Here is a 20153-nt window from a genome sequence, read left to right as displayed (position 1 = left end):
CAATTGTGGTGAAACTAGATCTCTACGAATTTAATGGGGTAGGGGGTCTAAGAGATTAAGAGACTAGCAGCAATTGACTCAGGTACCCAGCCCTCCCTCGTGCTACTCTGGAGGCCGGGAGCTCGCTCTTCCCTGAGAACGAGGCCATGTCGCGTGACAAGCGTCCGGCTCTCTCTCTGTTGTTATGTCATGGCATCTCAGATCGTGGTGATAGCGAATCTCATTTTTCTCTCTTTTTGCATCTATGTCGATGCTGACACTCCTGCTAACTGTACCTATGAAGAAATAAGTGGATCATGGCTTTTTTCGATCGGAGAAGGAGGCCACGACAACACCATCGACTGCTCCTCCTTCAAACCTCTCTCTGAGCTTCACGTGACTTTGTTGTTTCCTGACGTCGCAGTTGATTCCGATGGAAATGTAGGCTTTTGGACATTGATCTACAACCAAGGCTTTGAAGTAAATATAAATGGAGTGGTGTATTTCGCCTTTTCATCTTACGAGAAGAGTGGTGAAAAAGTGATCAGTTTTTGCGACAAAACCTTAAATGGATGGAGTCATGCCGCAAAGGGTTATCATGCTGGAAATTGGGCTTGTTACAGCGGTAAGATTTTATAAATTTGAGGATTTTTTTAAAATATACGAAAAAGAAGCGGTTTTTTAAATATTTAACTCTAAAAAATTGCGAGATTGGCACTACACTACAACCGGTGTTTATCAGCAGAAAATTGTAAAAAGACCTCAAGCCCACAAAAATCAAGCCTCCAATCGTAAATCAGCAATGCGTTGTTTACTCTTTTACATGTGATCTGTGTGTTTCAGATTACGTCGGCTTTACAGCTCGACACCTTCATCAACGTATTGTTGAACATGAAAACCCTACGATCAGTAAACATTTTTCGACAGTCCATGGGGATACAAGCCCCCTCGAAGAAAGCCAATTCCGCACTCTGAAAAAGTGGCAAGGAAAATTTGTCTGTCTTGTCTATGAGATGCTTTTCATCAAGCAGCGCACTCCTTGTTTCAACACGCAGACTGATTCCATTCGCGCAAAACATTCCATTATCTATTGTTTTTTTAGTATTTAAACATTTTTTATCTTTCACTCTTTGACTTGATAATGACGTTAGCCAAACGTCGAAACTTCGTCAACGAAATGTTTTATCGCAATTTTTCATCGTTAAAAGATTTTTTCAAAAAGTCATTTATGATCATTATTCAATGGAATGTGAATATGAGTCCCATGCTTTTAATTTAATTGGGACCATTAAATTTCAATAGCATCGAAAATGAATCAAGCCTTATACTCTAAAAACGAAAGGAAAGTCCAGACTTCTGATCTTGTTGCTAAACATGGCTGTGTACGCGCGAGTCCTGGTACGGAGGGTTTGGTCATAATTTAGATCGCGTTTTTCGTTTCCTGCGCTCTAAGAGTTTAGTTTTTCAGTTTTGGCGTCAGTATCAATTTTCAGCATCTGGCTTGGTTTCAGAACAAGAAATGCCAGTTTTTCGGATTTTATATCTTTTGATAGATCATAAGAAAACAATAACACTTACTTCAATTGATTTACGTTCGTTTTCTTTCAATAGGGAAAAAAACTTCAGGAAAGGTTCCACCCAAAACAGAATACTTCAAACCTCAACAAAATGCTGTAAATCATGAGTTTATTCCTAATCGGGAGTTTATTGACCAAATAAACAGTGCACAAAGTTCTTGGAAAGCTGTGGTGTATGAGGAATATAGTTGGATGACAACAGCACAGTTAATTTCCCGTGGTGGTGGGCTAAAGAGGCAGAATTTCCCAAAACCAAGGTAACTCACTTACCTTACTTTCTGCCTTTCTTGGTATTTTCTTTGATTTCTTTAGCTTATGATTTTGATTTATTAACCTTTTAACTCCTAGATCAAATTTTTAATCCTCCTTACTGTCAACCACACAATTCTTACAAAGTTAGTCCAGAGAATTTAGTATTGGATCAACCAATTATCCCCAAATTGATATTTTTCTTTGTTCTCATCACTTATTTGGTTAATATTGTATTGATTCCATAAGGAGAATTTTTGTCTTGGTCATTCATGGGAGTTAAAGGGTTAACCCTTTCCAACCTGATATCAGTATGCACACTCTTTATACTGCTCCCTACACATTTCTTGTGGCATTGACAAGGAGAATTTGTGTAACAATCAACAGATTCTTGAGTTTTCAATAATTTCCTATATTCTCAGTACTTACAATGTTTGATTCAGGGGTGATGATACTGATTGAAGAAAGTACATGTTTTTCACTCTTAAGGGGTTGAAGAGTGTTGGGACTCTAAGGTTATAGACTTAACAGAAAATCAAAACATCAGGAGATACCAGAAAAGCCAAAAAGGGGCATTGGATGGATAAAATCATTTTTGAAAAAGGACATTACTCTCTCTTTTACTATTTTGAAAGTTAATTCCTGAAGTGGACAAAAAATAAAGAAGAGTTGTATAGTGGTTGTTGCATACTCTTCAATTTGGTGAATATATATCATTACAGCAAAGTGAAAGAAGCAGATGTATTGAAAGCTCAAGTGCTCCCAGAAGAGTTTGATTGGAGAAATGTTGACGGGAAAAACTATGTCAGTCCTATCAGAAATCAAGGTAGTTGTGGCAGCTGTTATGCTTTTGGTACTATGGCCATGTTCGAGGCTCGTGTACGTATCATGTCAAATGGAAGTGCAACACCAGTGTTCTCTACTCAAGATATTGTAAGCTGCTCTGAATATTCTCAAGGTTGTGAAGGGGGTAGGTATTGAATATCTGTTTGTGCTTTGTGCCAATCCACCAGCAGATAATTTATGGTATACTAGCTGAGAGAAAGTTTAGGAAAGAACTTAGGACATGAAAAATTGCTGACATGGGCGAAGAACAGGCAACAGGGATGGGGAAAAGGAAGTCTCATTTGATGGGGATGTGGAATTAGTGGGGTATGAGTTTCAGTTTTTAAGCTTTAGGGAATAGGGAGTAAGCAATTCCTTGATGAGTGGGAAGGATGATGTCAAGGATATGTAAAGAATTGGAAGAACAGGGAACTAGACTTGGGACTAGATTGTATTTAAATTTTATGAGGGTAGGGGTGAGGGGATGGAATGTATGTTTAAGAAAAGAGCAATCATCATGGAGAAAGGAGGACTTAATCAGACTGGAAACCCAAGCTGTGGAGGAGAGAAAGTTGTATTTCACCTCCTCTGAACTGTGAAACTGGTGAATTACATTATGTTTGTATTGAAAAGATAACCAAGAAACTACTTGCATCTAGTGATTTCTTGATGGTCTAATAACCATTTAAAACTTAAGAGTGATAGGAATCTAGTTTCTCCTAACAGTAATACTGCTTAATCATTCATTAATTCAGTGGAATAAGGAAATGATTACCAACATAAGAAGCTTTGATTGTTAAACAGTATCAGTTAATACCAAAGGAAATGTGTAGAAAAGAGAAGGGATAATATGAATACTGCTGTAACAGTGTAAACAGTTCAATTCAGTTTAAAAAATGTGCTTTGTGAAGCAGCCTTCCCATTATTGTATCTCTGGTTTGTTTCATACCCTGTTGTCACTGGTGGGTTGAATTAGTTGTTATTTCTCATACTTACTTTGAGGTTTTTTTTTTCACAGGGTTCTCAAGTACACCCCCCAACAATATATAAAAGCCAAAATTTCCATTTTTGCACCAAGGAAAAAGAGGATGTAAAACTTCTCTGTGGTTTCCCTTATTTCATATTAAGCAAGTAGGCTAGAGACCTGAAGATTGTTATGTGCCTTTGAATCATTTACATAGGGAACCCACTGAATGAATTTGCTACTGCTAAATTCTGATTTATTCTAATATATTAATGTCTGTTTATTTTTTGAAGGTTTCCCATATCTCATTAGCAAGTATGCTAAAGACTTTGGTTTGGTGGATGAAGAATGTTTCCCTTATGAAGGCAAAGACGTGCAATGTAAGGAAAAGAGGTGCTCGAGGCAGTTTGGGACTGGGTACCACTATATTGGTGGGTTCTATGGAGGATGTAATGAGGAGCTAATGAGGATTGAATTGGTGAAGAATGGCCCCATAGCTGTCTCTTTTGAGGTATATGATGACTTCAGGTATTATAAAGGAGGAATATACCATCATACAGGTGAGAAATTTTTCCATTTTTCACCAACAAGTTAATTAATTCTTTGTACCATGGAGCAGCTAGGAGTGCTACCAGCACTCATTAGCCCTTTAAATCCTAAGAATGATTAGCATCTAATTTCTCTCTACAATATCACTGCTGAATCACACATTAAAGTCATGAGAATAAAGGAGATGATCACCAACAAAAGAACTTTTTGATCAGTAAACAAGTTCTCCTTGTTAGCACTTTAGGAAATGTTTAAACAACAGTATAAAGAATATGCATACCGATGTTAGCATGTAAAGGGTTAAGGTAGTAGGAGCTAGTCCACCATAGGTAACCTGCCAATATTTTGTCATGTGCCCTGGACATTCTGCCACTAATCATTTTTACTACTGGGCCAGGAGAGAGAAAAAAAAAGACAATGACCTTTGGTAGGAAAACACAGTGGTCAAAGATAGGGCAAATGTTGCAAGTGGGTCAATGTGGCCTAGCCATTTGATATCCTGTAATTCAACGAAAGACACAAGACAAAACCAGTGTCACGCAAAATTCAACAAAAAATTGAGAAATTTGTAGAAATTTGTGGGGGGTATTCAAGTAGTGAAAAGGAAAACTCAAGACTTTGTAAACACAATTATTTAATCACACATATCCTGTAGATTTACCTATTTTATTTGAGCCTTTACAAGAAAGTTACAAGCTTTTAAATAACTGTGAATAGCCCACATAAGTAGTTGTTTATAACTTCTAAATTAGAGAGAACTTGGTTTTGTCAGCCTTAAAGCAAGTCTCTTGGCTGTAACAGTATTCTCACATGATCAGAGGTGTGACAGCTGTAACAGCCAGAATTGAAAGTGGAACTTTTGGTCCTGAGTGCAGTTTGCAAACCACAAGGTGTCTGCATCATTGCTAGTGACCAGTAGTGGTATTGATATTGCAGTAATGCTTGTGGCTTGGTTTCTTAGTTCTGTTATGTTTTGTTTTGTTTTTAACTTTCTTGGTTTGATTCAATTATGGTACAGTTAAGCTGTTGACATCAACTCTCATTCTCCTCATCATCAGAAGCATCATTGTTGTCACTCTCTATACCTTTGTCATCACTAATATCGCCATAACCCATCAAGAACAATTCAACAATTACATTACAACCTGGTCGTGAGCTTTTGTTTCAATGATTTTCCATAAGTGGCTGTCAGTGGTGTAACAGGCAGCTATGCCACAAGGCAACCCACCCTCCCCTTCCCCCCCCCCCCCACCCTCAGCAACCTTTCATCAGGTTCCTTTGATGGTTTTGCTGTTAACCACTTATTCACAGTCATTCATCTGAGATGCAGTGTGGACATATCTTTAGCCAGGGTGGAAAGTCAGTTCCAGACTGCAGCATACAAACAAGTTTATCTCCAATAAGAAGCAATACTTACAAGTTGCAATATTGCCATTACTTAATATACTCTGTTTCATACAACCAACTGATCTTGTGTTTTGTCTTACTGTTCTCTTTATGACACAGGTCTGACGGACAAATTTAACCCTTTTGAAATAACTAACCACGTGGTGGCAATCGTTGGATATGGAGCTGATAAAGAGACAGGTGAAAAGTTCTGGATTGTGAAAAACAGCTGGGGGGAGAGCTGGGGCGAGAGTGGCTTCTTCCGTATCAGACGAGGAACCGACGAATGTTCGATTGAGAGCATTGCTGTCTCAGCTCAGCCAATACTGGAATGAGGCGCACTTTTAAAGGGTACTCAGGACTAACCACGGTTAATGATCGCTAGTTGTTATAAATAAACAGATGAATTTCCCTAACTTGGTTTACAACTGGAAATGTTAAAAAAATGTATAGGTGTAATGCAAACAGCAGTGCTAGACTGAGGAAGAATTGCTAATATGGAACCTGCCAGAGGCGTTTAAAATTCAAAGTTATGTCAGTGATACGCTAGGAGACATCAACTGAGTAAAAATCATATTTTGTTATGAAAAAAGTTAATGGCTTTTTAAAGACTTTGTTTATCATTTACTTCAAATACGCATCTTCCACAGATCTTATTCCAAAATGGTAACAGTTTTATTATTCCTGTGTTTTAACCAGCACTCGTTTCCTTAGTCGATGGAACCATAGGGGACTTCGTGACATTCTTTCGATTAATATTTTTGTTCTTTTTTTCTCTTTTTTCATGCCTCTTCTTGACAGTCAAAACAGCGCCTCTTAGAAGGTCAATTTATGGCGCTTTTTTGCTCAGCGCTCTCCAGAGTTAAATTTTTCTTCTGTTTCTGATGCAACATATATTTCGTTTGAAACAGTTGCGAGGAGGAATAGGGAACAAGGTGTGCTGTGCTTGGTGGTTAAGAAGCGATACGCTGAGTACTCCTATTGGAGTTCAAAAATACCCATAATACCGTGTACACCGCGCTCTTAGCTAGAAGGTTAACTTAGAGAGAGCCAGGTACATTAAAGTTCATATGAAAGAGAGCCACGTGTTTTTCCTCATCAAAGAGGGGACCAAATTTGTGTCTGTGGAAAACTAATTTACTTTGCTTGGTTGTTGATAAAAAAACAATTCGTAAACCTGATATATTTCTTCAACGTATTAATTAAACTGTCTTTTATTTAAAATTAGTACAAGTTAAGGGAAAAATCAATATACACTTTTATTAATCTTTGTCGAAACCTCGAACTCCGTTTTTTTAGCTCAGGACACGGTATGAACCCGCTTGCAATTATTTATGGCTTTTATCTTTTATCTTTTATCTTTTATCACGGCCAGTTATGTTTACTCAACTTCCCAATTTGAACATCCGTTTTTTGATTAAAAATGCGCAAGAACTTCATTATTTCTGCTTTTTGCAAATATTTTTACCCGGTTTACAGATCCCCTTTTGGTTCTTCTTCAGTATCCAACAAACTGAGTTCCTTGCGCAACATTTTTTCCATCGAATTACTCCAAAGCTTAGTATAACAATTGGTTTTATTGGGTAATACAACTCGATTTTCATGAAAATTGACCGTCATGAGCTCGTCATATAAATTCGACGAATTAAAAGCGGTAAATTGTAAGTGTGTACCGAAGAGTACATCATGTAAATGCAACGTAACTGCAGTTAATATTGCCATTCGGTGACTAGGTCTTTTCGTCTAGCGTTTCCTGCAACAACATAACTTCTTAACAGTTTCTTTAACTGCAGCACGAAGATCACGTTGACGCCAGCAGTACACCAGTGGATTCAATGATGAATTTAGAAAAACTAGAATATAAGTGAAATTAAGTATACGAACATTTAAAAGATTTACTCGAACAGCCAGAGCAATTTTGGCAACGAGAAGAGGAAGGAAACAGAAGAGGTGAAGGAGCAAGATAAACAAGGCATTCACAGCAGATTTCTTGAACTTGGCCATGTTAAATTGTTGTGCCTGTGCATTCATCTGATCCTGAATCTGAGCCTGATGACGTCGCACAACTTGGTAGATCTTTGCCCAGGTAAAGGAAACTGCAAGAAGGCAAATCGCTATTGTGGATGCAATTAATGAACTGATCACAGGTTTCTCGTCAAGACTTGATATCAGTGGATATAGGCCACTAAAGAACCACACCAATATGAGGAGTCCAGTTGTTTTTCTCTCTGTGACAACTTGCTCATACCGAAGATGCAAGTGTAACGCTAAATAGCGATCAATGCTCATTGCTGTCAGAGTACAGAGAGTAATTGGTGTTAAATATGTAGTAAATAAAATTATTGTGTTCATCAGCGCGCACGATTTTAGGTGGACCGAGTTCCTTAAATGCATAATATTGAATCCAACATTTATTGGCCCAGATAAAAACCCAATGCAAAGATCAGACAGTGCGAGACCGAACAGCAGAGTGTTTGAGGGCGAATGTAAACTTGGAGTACGCCAAAGTGTTATAAGCACCATAAAATTACCTAGTAAAGCAGTAACTGAAGTCAAAGTGTTAAAAACTATCAGGATGATTGAATTCGTCGGATCTTCCACTAAGAGGTTGGTAGGTACTCCAAAACACCACAACACTTGGGATCCGTTGATAACTTCGCTGTTCTCTTCCATGTTGGAGTGAATCCTAAAGTTATCATCGAATTTTAAATACGCAAACTGAAAACATCTGCTTTCATAACTATTACAAAAGCAGAAAAACTACAACAACAGTAATGTTTACATTTTCTAATGAATATTTAAACTAACCTTACAAAATTACATATCAAAAAATCAATTATCTCAATTTTGCCTCATTCTACTCTCAGTAGTTGCATTGATTTAATAACACACTCAACAAAGTAAAAAAGACTTATTGGTTTTCCGGCCTCCGATGGGCGTGTGTTAATCGAGTCCTTTAATTATAAAAACAAGACGCTGTCAAATCTTAAAATTGATGTGTACTGACAGGGGTTTCAATACATTTTTCATAAGCGGCTTCTGATGGTGAAATAGGCGACTGTGCCCGAAAAGGGAACCGTCAGAGGGCGAAATCCCGTTGCGAGAGCTTGCTCGCAAGGTAAACAGAAGGCGATAAGAGATCTTATAGGCGGCGGTACACCGCCAGTAACCGCGGCTTTTAACGCAATCCCTGTACTCGGACATATGAAAGAAGAAAGTTTTCCATAGTTTTCCGTAGCATATGGCTCCACATTCAAAACAGCGCTTTCTTGTTCTCATATACCAGGTAAAAACTTACGTGTTACGTTTTATCATCTTGCTGCGTTTTTCTTTGTCACAATAACCTAGTTAAAGTTGGTCATAAACTTACTGGTAATTTAAATTTGTTTCTGACCCAAATACAATATATGAATTCTTATCCATACAAATCCACTCTCTCACAACCAATACATAATGCAGACTTGTTGTTTTGCCAGACTTTGTTGATAAATTTAAGCTATACGACGTTCACGCACTTTAGAAATAAACGAGTTTTGAAGGTAGATGGCAATGGGGTTTCTTAATTCAGTTTCAAATCGTAATGACTTTCTTTTGTCTCTTTAAACAGCTGGATATCTTTCCTTTTGCTATAATGGTATTTTTTTAAAACAGTTTCCTCGCAATGGTCTTTTCCTGTTTCGTAGTTTTATCATTATTTAAAGAAATAACAATGTTAATTAGGTCTACTGGGATAATAACAAGAGGTCATGAGGGAGGAGGGGGGGGGAAGGCGTAGCTAGAGTCGATTGGGTTAGGGCCGGGGGGACGGGGGAGGGGGTAATTTGTTCAACAATGACAGCTCTAGTTGAGTGTCCCAATCACTTTATCATCGATGATAATATCTTTTAACAGGGCTTCCCTCAAAATTTCAATGCCACACTAAGGTATTTCCCCTCTACAGTTTTCTACAATGCTTTCTCTTGCTCGAAAGTAGGATTAGGGTTATACAGACCAACTCGATCAAGACCTCTCAACAATCTTAAAGATCGTATTTCCTTCTTTCCAAGTTAATATGTTCTTTTTTTATCACCATAGTTGGAATTGCGAAAGAAAATAAAACTAACAACGGGAATTTCAGCTTGCGAAAGAAAATAATGATTTTCCGTAATTCACTGCACCTTCAACTGACGATTTTCGAAAATAGCGATAGGCACCGCGGGGATCCCAATCGTGGAGTTTGAGTCTCTTTTGTTTTCTCTCTTTCTTTTTATTTTTTTTACCCTTCTGAATTTCGAAATTTAATGCTTCTATTTGCACCTTACGGTGTCTTCAACTTTTCTTTTTTTTATTGAGCAATGCGCAGGTGTTTTTAAAACTTGGTGCAACGGACTATCGAGTATGGCCGTTGCAAAGTAGTTTTGACAAAACTTGCAAATGAAAGCTTCGTACCTTTCGTTTCCTGCTCTGTTCTAGAGGATATACATGCGATTTCATGGACGTTCCCTTTCCAAATACCTAACGCTCTTAAAACGGATGTTGAGTCACTGGCTGTAGTCCGATGTAAATAACTTTTGAGTTACATTTTAGCTCAGAAATCCGATGTTGACAACGGCAAAGTTGGATGTTGAGTCAAAAGTTTGATTTTTGGTGGAGATGAAACACCATAAGCAAATTGTCTTTCAGAGGTCTCACCAGGCTTTCATCGCTACCCTTTTTTTTTAAAGTTAAGTTAAAAACATGGCAAATATTGCGCCAATTCATCCCCCCTCACCCTCCCCCTTCGGTTTCCTTCCTCAACACCCAAAGTTAAATACAAAATGTTATCTAGGTCGTGTTAGGAAAAATAACTTTATTCTGACTTAATCAGATGTCAATAATTAAATCTGAATTTCCTTCAGAATCATCTTTTAAAGGTTACTACTATTTTGAAAGTTAACAGATCCAAACTAGATTCGTAGGAAATCCATTGACATCAAAATTTTGGCTTTACTGCATCGTTAACGATCACAGCCGATTACATCAAATTTTTACAATTACAATACTTGAGCCTCATTCCATTACCGGCTGAGCCGAGACAGCGATGCTTTCAATCGAACATTCATCGGTACCTCGTCGGATACGGAAGTAACCACTCTCGCCCCATTCCTTTCCCCAACTGTTTTTCACGATCCAGAACTTCTCACCAGTCTTTTTATCAGCTCCATATCCCACGGCCAATACAGCATGATTGGTTATCTCAAAGGGATTAAATTTGTCTGTCAGACCTGTGAGATGTAGGGCATAATTGAATTTAGTAAATACCCCACAAGTAAATGGTCCTTTTTATTCACGCTGATTGGCTAGTTTGGAAGTGATTAGCAAGTACCATTTTTTTGGTTTCTGTTAGATACTAAAACATTCACCTCAGTGTAGGTGAATAGTGGTGGATATTTACCCATTCTTTGGTGAATAATGGTTTTATATTGCAAGCCAATTCCTTATGTAGTGCTCAACACAAAACCAAAACAAGTTATTTGAGCACCTTCAGAGAGAGCTCAGAGCAGGATATGTTTTGAAAGCAACATTTTAGAGCAAAAAAACTGAAGGTCATTATGGAATTTAATTTTTTTAATGGTTGTTGTCATTATTGCTCAGTTGCTTTGTTCACTTCATTCTTACTGTTCATAGCTGAAGTTGTTTAAACCTACGACTGCCGGAAGAAATTGCTGATCAAATTTAACTTTATGTGGAAACTGCCTATCAACTGCTAAAAGGTTACCTGGCCAAAATTGCATTCAAATTGAATCATTCTTTGCATGATCAACGAATGTTGTAGAATTTAGCAAAGTCATGTATTAGTTGTAGGTGTCATTGTTGGTTTTCTTTTTTTCACTTGTAAGTATCATTCTATGATGTGAAAAGTGTCTTTCCATGCCATTGAATCACAAAAGCAGACTCTTTACCATTGAACTCCTTCACTAAAACATGTGTATTACCCTGAAAAGACTTGACACTTACATGTCAAATACCCCACCCTACCCAGGCAAGGTTCAAATTCCATACCACCTGGGCAGAGAAACCGCTCAAACACTAGTGGGTTGCCCATGTATAGGGGATGTTGAAACTTCAATTGATCAGCACATAAACAAGTTATACTTTATGAGAGACAATGTTGTTCTAAAATCTCACCTGTATGATGGTATATTCCACCTTTATAATTAAAAAAGTCACTATAGACCTCAAAGGCCACACTTATGGGGCCATTCTTCACCAATTCAATCCTCATAAGCTCCTCATTACATCCTCCATAAAACCCTCCAATATAGTGGTAACCAGTCCCAAACTGCCTTGAGCACTTCTTCTCATTACAGGGTAAGTCTTTGCCCTCATATGGGTAACATTCTTCATCCACCAAACCAAAGTCTTGAGCATACTTGCTAACAAGATAAGGGAAACCTAGAAAGAAAAAGTCATCCCCTTCATGTCAACTGAAACCAAGGCAACAACATCATCAGAGCATGAGAACAGGTTACCAAGGGGATATCCCAAGCTAAGTCAAAATGTTTTGGAGAATTTTCTGGGGTTGCAAACCTCTCAAACTGAGGTGAGTAGCCATGGTAGATTTTTTCTAAATACTATTAGAACTTTGACCCCTAAGAGTTACTAGCATTAACTTTCTCCCTACAATATCACTCCTAAATCACACATTAAGGTTGCGAGAATAAAGGAATTAATCACCAACTAAAGAAGGTCTTGATTATTCCACAAATTTTCCTTGTCATCACCTTAGGAAATTTATAGAGAACATTATGAAGAATAGGCATACTAGGGTTTGGGTGTAAAGCATTGGAGATAAAGCTTACATGGTGTCTGGAGCATAATTCCTCATGCCTCTCTTTTTTAAATTTCTCACACATTTTCTTCTGTGCATCGCTGCACTCCAATAATTTTTATTTATTAGCTGCACAAAGCATTGTAAACATACCTCCTTCACAACCTTGTGCATATTCACAACAGCTGACAATATCTTGAGGCGAGAACACTGGTGTTTTAGTTGCATTTGACAAGACTCGAACACGAGCCTCAAACATGGCCATAGTCGCAAAGGCATAGCAGCTGCCACAACTACCTTGATTTCTGATTGGACTGACAAAGTTTTTCCCATCAACATTTCTCCAGTCAAACTCTTCTGGGAGCACTTCAGCTTTTAACAGATCTGCCTCTGTTGGTTGGCTGAAAGACACAGTAAATCAAGTGTAGTGTATTCATTTAATTTATTGAAAAAAGGCTAATCAGAATACAGGAAAGCTGTTGTGTATTTCACAGTGCTATACCTGACAATTCCATCATACAATGTGACTTTGTTGTCCTTAAAAAAAAGAAACCATGCACCTTCATATCCCATTCCTTAGGGTTATGGAGGAATAACACAATAATAATAATATTATTTGGCAAGTTTTATTTTGCAGTCCATGTCATGGATTTTAATGTTGTCAAGGCTACATTGTTGTCAATGTTACACTGTGGAGAACTGAAGGCCAATTCAAAGCAAGCAATTTTTGAGTGAAGTCTGCATGCCTGTTAAATTGTCTCTGTAATTACAATGGTAGATGTATGTTTAAAATTGCTAAGCTACATATACACTTTCTATAGTTAAACTCGGAAGTTTCAGTTTGACTTCCGTGACAAACAAAGAACAATTTTTTTACCCTTACTGCTATGAAGTGTTTATGTAAGCAAATTTCTGATACAGTTGTGAGATTTTCAGGTTTGAAAAGTTAACCAAGATCCTAGTACACTGCAGGATTAACCTGCATTCTCATTTAATTTGGACATAAAATTTTTGAGGAAAGGGGAATGTCATGACAATGTCCAAAAAGCAGAGCCTGTACAGTCAAAAGTGCTTATTTGAAGAGGCCATATTCACAGAAAATAATGAATGAAAACAAAATTGAGAGAAGTTGCATACCTTGGTTTAGGAAAATTAAGTCTATTTGGTCCACCTGCACGAGCAATTAATTGTGCCACAGTCATCCCACTATAATCCTCATACACCACAGCTTTCCAAGAGCTCTGAACATTGTTTATTTGGTCAACAAATTCCTGATTAGGGATGAACTTTCTATTGTCACTTGAAAGTTGTGTTGAGTCGTGTATTTTAGGTGGGACCTTCCCCAAAACTTTTCTCCCTATGATAGAAACAAAAAAAAAAATAATAACATTCATCATCTGACCCTCAATCACGTAGAAAATCAAGTAATAAACATACTTTTTTCATCATTCCCTGCGAGCCAGTAAAGAGTTACACCTAACACCTTCTTTGGCAGTAAAACAAGAAAATCAGGATTGCAAAAGATGTAACTTGTCCTCAACCCCTTCCATATCTTTTAACTCCAAGGAGCAATCAGCACATGAATTCCTCCGACAAATTTCTGCAAGAATCAATTTTAAGAGCCAACATTCCCACCCCCATTGCCCCAGGTGATGTGTTCTTGGGATAGGGAATGGAACCTTCTCTACCTTCAGAGGGGAATTCAAACCAACAGAATACACTTGCTTTAATCTAAAATATTGAGGAGTTTAAGGGTGAAGAGTCATGAGCAAATGGCTCAGGAGAAAATTTTCACATTATAGAGTGATGTTTTTAAGCAAAGAACCAAATAACAGTGCCAAAAACTAATACCATCCTTTGCTAAATTCTACAACATTCATTGATAGTACAAACAACTGTTCAACAAAAATATTGTGCTTAAGTAGGACATCTGAATGCAATTTTTTTCCTGAAGGGGTGGGAGGGTAGGAATATGAACGAACCAATCTTCAAAAGTTCAAACGCTGGAAGGAGGGGGAGGGGGGAAGTTGAAGCTTCAAATTGATAAGGCATATCATGCACGGTTAATCAGCCAAGAAAAGAGGTTTATGCAAAGAAACCGCAAGTGGAGCCTTGGAAAATTCCTTTTTTTTTGGTTCGCTGAGTCACAAAGATTGAAAGAGAGGAAATACTCTCTGTTTTCGAATGGTACTAATACACGAGAAGAATTCGGCGAGAACAACTACGAAATGGTCACTTTTTGTCAGAGGGTCATTCACTTCAATCCCCCTTTCCAGTCTTCGTTAAGGAAATGACAGGACTCGTGAGTGTGCAGCCATGCATGTTTAGCAAACGCTGCTCAGCCGCAAAGGCAACAAGCAACAAGACCGGAAGTCTGAAGTTCCCTTTCGCTTTCGAGTATGTCTTGATTCATTTTCGATGCACTTGAAATTTACGGGTCCCGATTAAATTTTAAGCGTGGGATCCATATTCACATTCCATTAAATAATGATCATAAATGCCTTCCTGAAAAAAATCCTCAAATTTATAAAATCTTACCGCTGTAACAAGCCCAATCTCCGGCATGATAACCCTTTGCGGCATGACTCCATCCGTTTAAAGTTTTGTCGCAAAAACTGGTTACTTTTTTACCACTCTTCTCGTAAGCTGAAAACGCGAAATACACCACTCCGTTTATATTCACTTCAAAGCCTTGATTGTAGATCAATGTCCAAAAGCCGACATTTCCTTCGGAATCAACTGCGACATCAGGAAACAACAAAGTCACTTGAAGCTCAGAGACAGGTTTGAACGAGGAGCAGTCGATGGTGTTGTCGTGGCCTCCTTCTCCGATCGAAAAAAGCCATGATCCACTTATCTCTTCATAGGTACAGTTAGCAGGAGTGTCAGCATCTACGTAAATGCAGGGAAAGAGCAAAGCGAGGAAAACTGACAGTGCAAAGTGAGATGCCATAGTGCGGTTTCCGACTGATGAACTTGTCACGAAAAAGTCACGAGACACCTTGCTGAAGAATTAGCCTCGTTGTCACGTTGAGGCTACAGCCCAAGTTTGATTCCCCTCAAGAGCTTAGGGTTAGATATAAGAGCTAAAAAGAAACCACCGTCTTTCGTCAAACAACTAAAATCTTTCTTTTATCTAAGACTTGGCAAAGTTTTCAATCGAAACATCCGTTCTTTTAAAATAGTTTGCGTAAAATGTCGCTTCAATGCTCTAAATTCTTGTGCATGTCAATCAACTAGTTTTCTTCTTTTCCCCTTTCGTTGATGATTATATATTTTGTTATTTCTTAGCATGGGGGCTTGTAAGTGGATTGGGTCTCAATTTTGTCTGTTTGTAGGGCATAGGGAAAGGTAATTTACCTAGTAGGGGACAACCTTGTCTTATAGTAAATTTACCTGCCTTTAGAAAATTGTCAAATAAAAATAAAATAAAACTTCACTGGCGGGTAGCAAGAGGGTCTTGAATAGTGGGAGGGGAAATTTACAGGGGGTAGAGGGATTGAACAGAGGGGAGGGGCTGAGCGGTAGGACGGGTAAAGATATCGTTTCTCGTTAAACAAAGACACCATCTCACCTTAAATGTAAAGTAACACCGCCACCTTTTAAAAATACCAGCACAGCCGGAATGCCGCTAGTTTCCCATCCCGAACCCCTTGGACTTCGCTGTTCGAGGGGAAGTATCTTTCACAACTTTTTAATTATCTCGAGACTGAACTTCGGAAAATGTAACAGCTCTCCCTTGTACTCTAGAAATATCTCACGTTTATACAAATACATACACGCATAAAATTTATTTTTTGCCATATCAAGAGCTGAGTGTAAACCAGACTCAAGAGACAAAAGAAGTTAAATACCCCCTCCCCCCCCCCGCCCCACTCCAGCCAACTCTGATGCCGCTAAAAACAAATCACACCTTCGTAACGTGTGTTGCAAAGCAACTTAAAGTCTGTCGTTTAGTAACATAAGTAACCTGACAGCCAGTGGTAGTTAGATTTTACCTTTTGCAAGAACATGCACGATATTTTTTTTTTCATGGTTTCTCAGATATAAAAAAACCTATCATCAAAGATTAGACTAAACCTGCACGGGAAGTGGACACCGTAACAAATATATCCTAAGTTAGAGCAGTTTTCAATTGAGTTCATAAAAAACAAAACCAAAGTAACCCCAGCCACCAATAAGAACGAAGGTTTATGTCCTCATCGCCAAATGAGAACTCACAATTAAAACTGCAAACTGCTGAAAGCGCGGGAAAACACTGTTGGCCAATTCGCGACCGGCTTCAGTTTTTAAATCTGATTGGTTGAGAAAAAGGCGCGAGCTTTTAGACCAATCACAGAGCTGAGTAACGCAAAACCAAAACGGCCCCGAGAAACTTTCGACTCTCAATTGAAAATTGCTCCAAAGTAACAGGAGAAAATTCTCCACGTCTGCAAAAAAAACCAAAACAAAACAATCTCCGGTTGTCGAAATTAAGACGAAGAGCTCCTCATAGTGGCCGGAGAATTCTCCGATCCCCAATGTGTAACGAACACACTGATTGATCATTAATTATTCAATAACATGACCGTTATCCTTCAGGTTTTTCAATCCCTATAAACGAGACTTACAGTAACCCACATTTTAGTGTCTTATAATAGTCAATTGAAAAAAAATAAAAATCGATTCATCAAGAATGGTAAAAGTTTCAGGTACCACCCGCACATAGGTACCAATAAGTAAAACAAAGGTCATGAAAACATTACCTAATGCCATTGAATATTTATAGCTAGGATTTGAAAATTCAAGATAATACGATTCTGTTCTTAGCAGTCAGTAAAATATGAAGTACTGTAGTATTGTAGTTTCATTTTATATTTTTAAGCTAGATTGAGAGATTTCTTCACGGTAAAGACGACGTTTTGAACCTGAGGAATTGTGTTTGATTCTAAGAGATGAGCATACGGCATAGGAATGTCCGCCCCAGTAACTCGGTAGATGGGTCCATCCAGATAGTCAAATGCCTCGCCTAAACAAGAAGAGAAAAAAAATTGATAGTGGTGGTCGAAAAAGGTAATATCTAAACTATTTTGAACACCACGTTCACATCTTTGTAGGCAGCAAACAATTAGAGAGAAATTTTCAATTGAGTGTCGAAAGTACTCCGGGATAGCGTTGGTTTTGCGCTATATGACTGGTTCAGAAAACTCTCGCCACTTTCTCGACCAATCAGATTCAAAACTAACACCAATCGCAACTTGGTCGCCGCGTTTTTCCCGCGCTTCAGGTAGTTTGGTTGTTTTTACTTTGAGTTCCCATTGGCTCCGGGTAATAATTCCTTGAAATGATTGGCTGTTGTGATTGCTTTGCTTTTTTACGACACTCAATCGAATGCGCGCGATTTTTTATTAATTTATCAAGCAACAAAGAGCGTCGTTCTTCCACTGGAAGAAATGCGAGTCCATAGCTGGGATGTGGCTATTCAAAACATACACTGCTGGATTATCTGGCTCTATCGTAGATAACGAAAGTGACGTTAGCAGAAATACACTTACTTTCTGTGATAGTAGCAGCAATTTCTGCCCCAACACCAAACTGAGGCCAGCCACCCTCCACTGTAATCAAATGGTTGGTTTTCTTGAGAGAATTTGTGATACATTCCATGTCCATAGGGCGGATGCTCCGCAAATTTATCACCTAAAAAAGACCAATGGAGGGGTTTTAACAACACTTTGGATGGTACTCGTACATCTCAGTAATGGGGTCTCGTCGATGTCGTTATCACCGTCATGGTCGACATCAACTTCATCTTTGTCATCATTTAATTGTCATCGTCATCGTCATCATCAATGTAATCATCATCGTCGTCATCATCATCAATGTAATCGTCATCGTCATCGTACATGAAATTGAAGTCGTCATGAGTCACCCATCGTTATTGTCAATAAAATCGTTATCATTATCATTGTGGCTCACACAGTCGCCATCGTCGTCGTCGTCAATGTAATCGTCATCATCTTCGTCACTGTAGCCTCAAGACTTCGGTGCACATACCTCGCAGTCAATATTTTCTGCCTCAAGCTGTTTCGCAGCCTCCAGAGAAATCTGAACAGACCTTGAGTGAGCTACGATGGTAATATGACTTCCTACAATATGACAACAACAAAACTGATTATTGTGAAGTTTTTATATGAAATAATTCATATTTGTACTGCGGTTGTAGATGAAAGTGAAATGTGATCATCGCAGTAAATTTTCCAATTTAAGCAATTGGAAAGAAGAAGCCTGAAAAAAATCAGGACTTCAACGGGATTCGAACCCGTGACCTCCGCGATACCGTATCGCGGAGGTCACGGGTTCGAATCCCGTTGAAGTCCTGATTTTTTTCAGGCTTCTTCTTTCCAATTGCTTAAATTGGAAAATTTACTGCGATGATCACATTTCACTTTCATCTACAACCGCAGTACAAATATGAATTATTTCATATAAAAACTTCACAGGTATCGCGGAGGTCACGGGTTCGAATCCCGTTGAAGTCCTGATTTTTTTTCAGGCTTCTTCTTTCCAATTGCTTAAATTGGAAAATTTACTGCGATGATCACATTTCACTTTCATCTACAACCGCAGTACAAATATGAATTATTTCATATAAAAACTTCACAAGGTATCGCGGAGGTCACGGGTTCGAATCCCGTTGAAGTCCTGATTTTTTTCAGGCTTCTTCTTTCCAATTGCTTAAATTGGAAAATTTACTGCGATGATCACATTTCACTTTCATCTACAACCGCAGTACAAATATGAATTATTTCATATAAAAACTTCACATCATTTCACTGCACGGGAAGATATGAACTCAATAAATTGACCTCGCTCCCAATGTGTGTGGCTTCATAGCTCAGTTGGTAGAGCATCGCACCGGTGTCGCGGAGGTCACGGGTTCGAATCCCGTTGAAGTCCTGATTTTTTTTTTCAGGCTTCTTCTTTCCAATTGCTTAAATTGGAAAATTTACTGCGATGATCACATTTCACTTCCAAAACTGATTATTACATCATTAAAATCATGGATAATCATTGAGATAAAGGAACCCAATGAACTTCTAGTGCACAAGTCCAAGGAAAAAAGGGATGACTCACCTGTTCTCTCTATTTTAGCTTTTCCAAAGGGAATTACAAACTCAGGGTCTAATGCTTCTTCTGGCATATCAAACTGCACACCGTACATGACTTCATTTTCAAGCACCACCACTGAAGTTGTGAAGGAAATAAGCAATAACCTTAGGCTGGTCAAAAAACATGTAAGATTAAATACTGATCAATTTTTCCTTTGCATATTTATATATCTTCGTAAGAAACGACTCGATCTGATTGTACCGTGCAGATTATAAGAAAACCTAGAATAAATCTAAATGATAAGTAACATAGCTGCCAAACAGTATTCTAATACAGCTGTAACTTTGCTTGATCTAATGATCAGGGTGATGGCCTCCAGGGTCACTGTGTAGTGTTCATAAACAAGACACTTTACCCTATCAGGATACCTGGATCATTATCTCTGATGGCTGACTTCAGCAAACCTTTAGCATCTTCAGCTGAATAAGGGGACACCACCTGGAATACAAGAGAGAAGAAAAACTCTTATTCTTTTCCCAACTTCATGACTATTGATGAGTTGTTCACAAATTAAAAAAAGCAAGCAGAATGGAAGCCTTAATCAAATAAAAACAATAGTAGATTTTGAGCTTAGTAATGAAATTACTTTCAATTTCAATTTTAGTTTCTTTCGTCTCGTCAAGCGTGGGTCAAATGAAAAAATCGGAAACCCATGAGGCAGCCAACCATAAACTTTAGATTAACA

The 20153-nt window shown here is 38.3% G+C and overlaps 4 protein-coding genes across 5 annotated transcripts in view; 1 reads left to right on the top strand and 3 right to left on the bottom strand.

The window, feature by feature from the left end:
- The first annotated feature begins 137 nt into the window (after nucleotides 1-137).
- Nucleotides 138-6807, top strand: LOC113685567 (dipeptidyl peptidase 1). Of its 2 annotated transcripts, none has more exons than XM_027203090.2 (5): nucleotides 138-604; nucleotides 1591-1813; nucleotides 2528-2775; nucleotides 3888-4154; nucleotides 5650-6807. In XM_027203090.2, the coding sequence occupies exons 1-5, from the start codon at nucleotides 190-192 to the stop codon at nucleotides 5862-5864; spliced, it is 1368 nt and encodes a 455-aa protein (XP_027058891.2). In that variant the 5' UTR covers nucleotides 138-189; the 3' UTR covers nucleotides 5865-6807. The 2 variants fall into 2 exon arrangements, with proteins under 2 accessions (XP_027058891.2, XP_089052759.1); XM_089196633.1 differs by having other exon boundaries at nucleotides 140-604; nucleotides 2528-2631; nucleotides 5650-6121.
- LOC113685578 (adenosine receptor A2b) lies at nucleotides 6081-8322 on the bottom strand. Its single transcript, XM_027203108.2, has one exon. It carries the CDS (start codon nucleotides 8200-8202, stop codon nucleotides 7273-7275), a length of 930 nt encoding a protein of 309 aa, XP_027058909.2. The 5' UTR covers nucleotides 8203-8322; the 3' UTR covers nucleotides 6081-7272.
- A 2015-nt stretch (nucleotides 8323-10337) lies between these two features.
- Nucleotides 10338-15310, bottom strand: LOC113685587 (dipeptidyl peptidase 1). Its single transcript, XM_027203120.2, has 5 exons — nucleotides 14858-15310; nucleotides 13457-13676; nucleotides 12473-12720; nucleotides 11677-11943; nucleotides 10338-10772 (listed from the first exon to the last, which is right to left on the bottom strand). Exons 1-5 carry the CDS (start codon nucleotides 15270-15272, stop codon nucleotides 10558-10560), a joined length of 1365 nt encoding a protein of 454 aa, XP_027058921.2. The 5' UTR covers nucleotides 15273-15310; the 3' UTR covers nucleotides 10338-10557.
- A 785-nt stretch (nucleotides 15311-16095) lies between these two features.
- The window catches only part of LOC113685556 (pyruvate dehydrogenase E1 component subunit beta, mitochondrial-like), a 9357-nt gene continuing 5299 nt past the window's right edge, over nucleotides 16096-20153 (bottom strand). Inside the window, exons 9-13 of the mRNA XM_089196635.1 lie at nucleotides 19837-19906; nucleotides 19433-19543; nucleotides 18353-18444; nucleotides 17854-17995; nucleotides 16096-17327 (exon numbers count right to left, since the gene is read on the bottom strand). Coding sequence (XP_089052761.1) covers nucleotides 17179-17327; nucleotides 17854-17995; nucleotides 18353-18444; nucleotides 19433-19543; nucleotides 19837-19906 — 564 coding nt within the window. The 3' untranslated portion in view covers nucleotides 16096-17178. The remainder of the gene's footprint in view (nucleotides 17328-17853; nucleotides 17996-18352; nucleotides 18445-19432; nucleotides 19544-19836; nucleotides 19907-20153) is intronic.

This window comes from Pocillopora damicornis, chromosome 2 (genome assembly GCF_964200805.1).
Source record: "Pocillopora damicornis chromosome 2, jaPocDami1.2, whole genome shotgun sequence".
Taxonomy (NCBI): domain Eukaryota; kingdom Metazoa; phylum Cnidaria; class Anthozoa; order Scleractinia; family Pocilloporidae; genus Pocillopora; species Pocillopora damicornis.
Note: the sequence above shows the minus strand (reverse complement) of the source record. Positions and strands in the feature narration are given on the sequence as shown.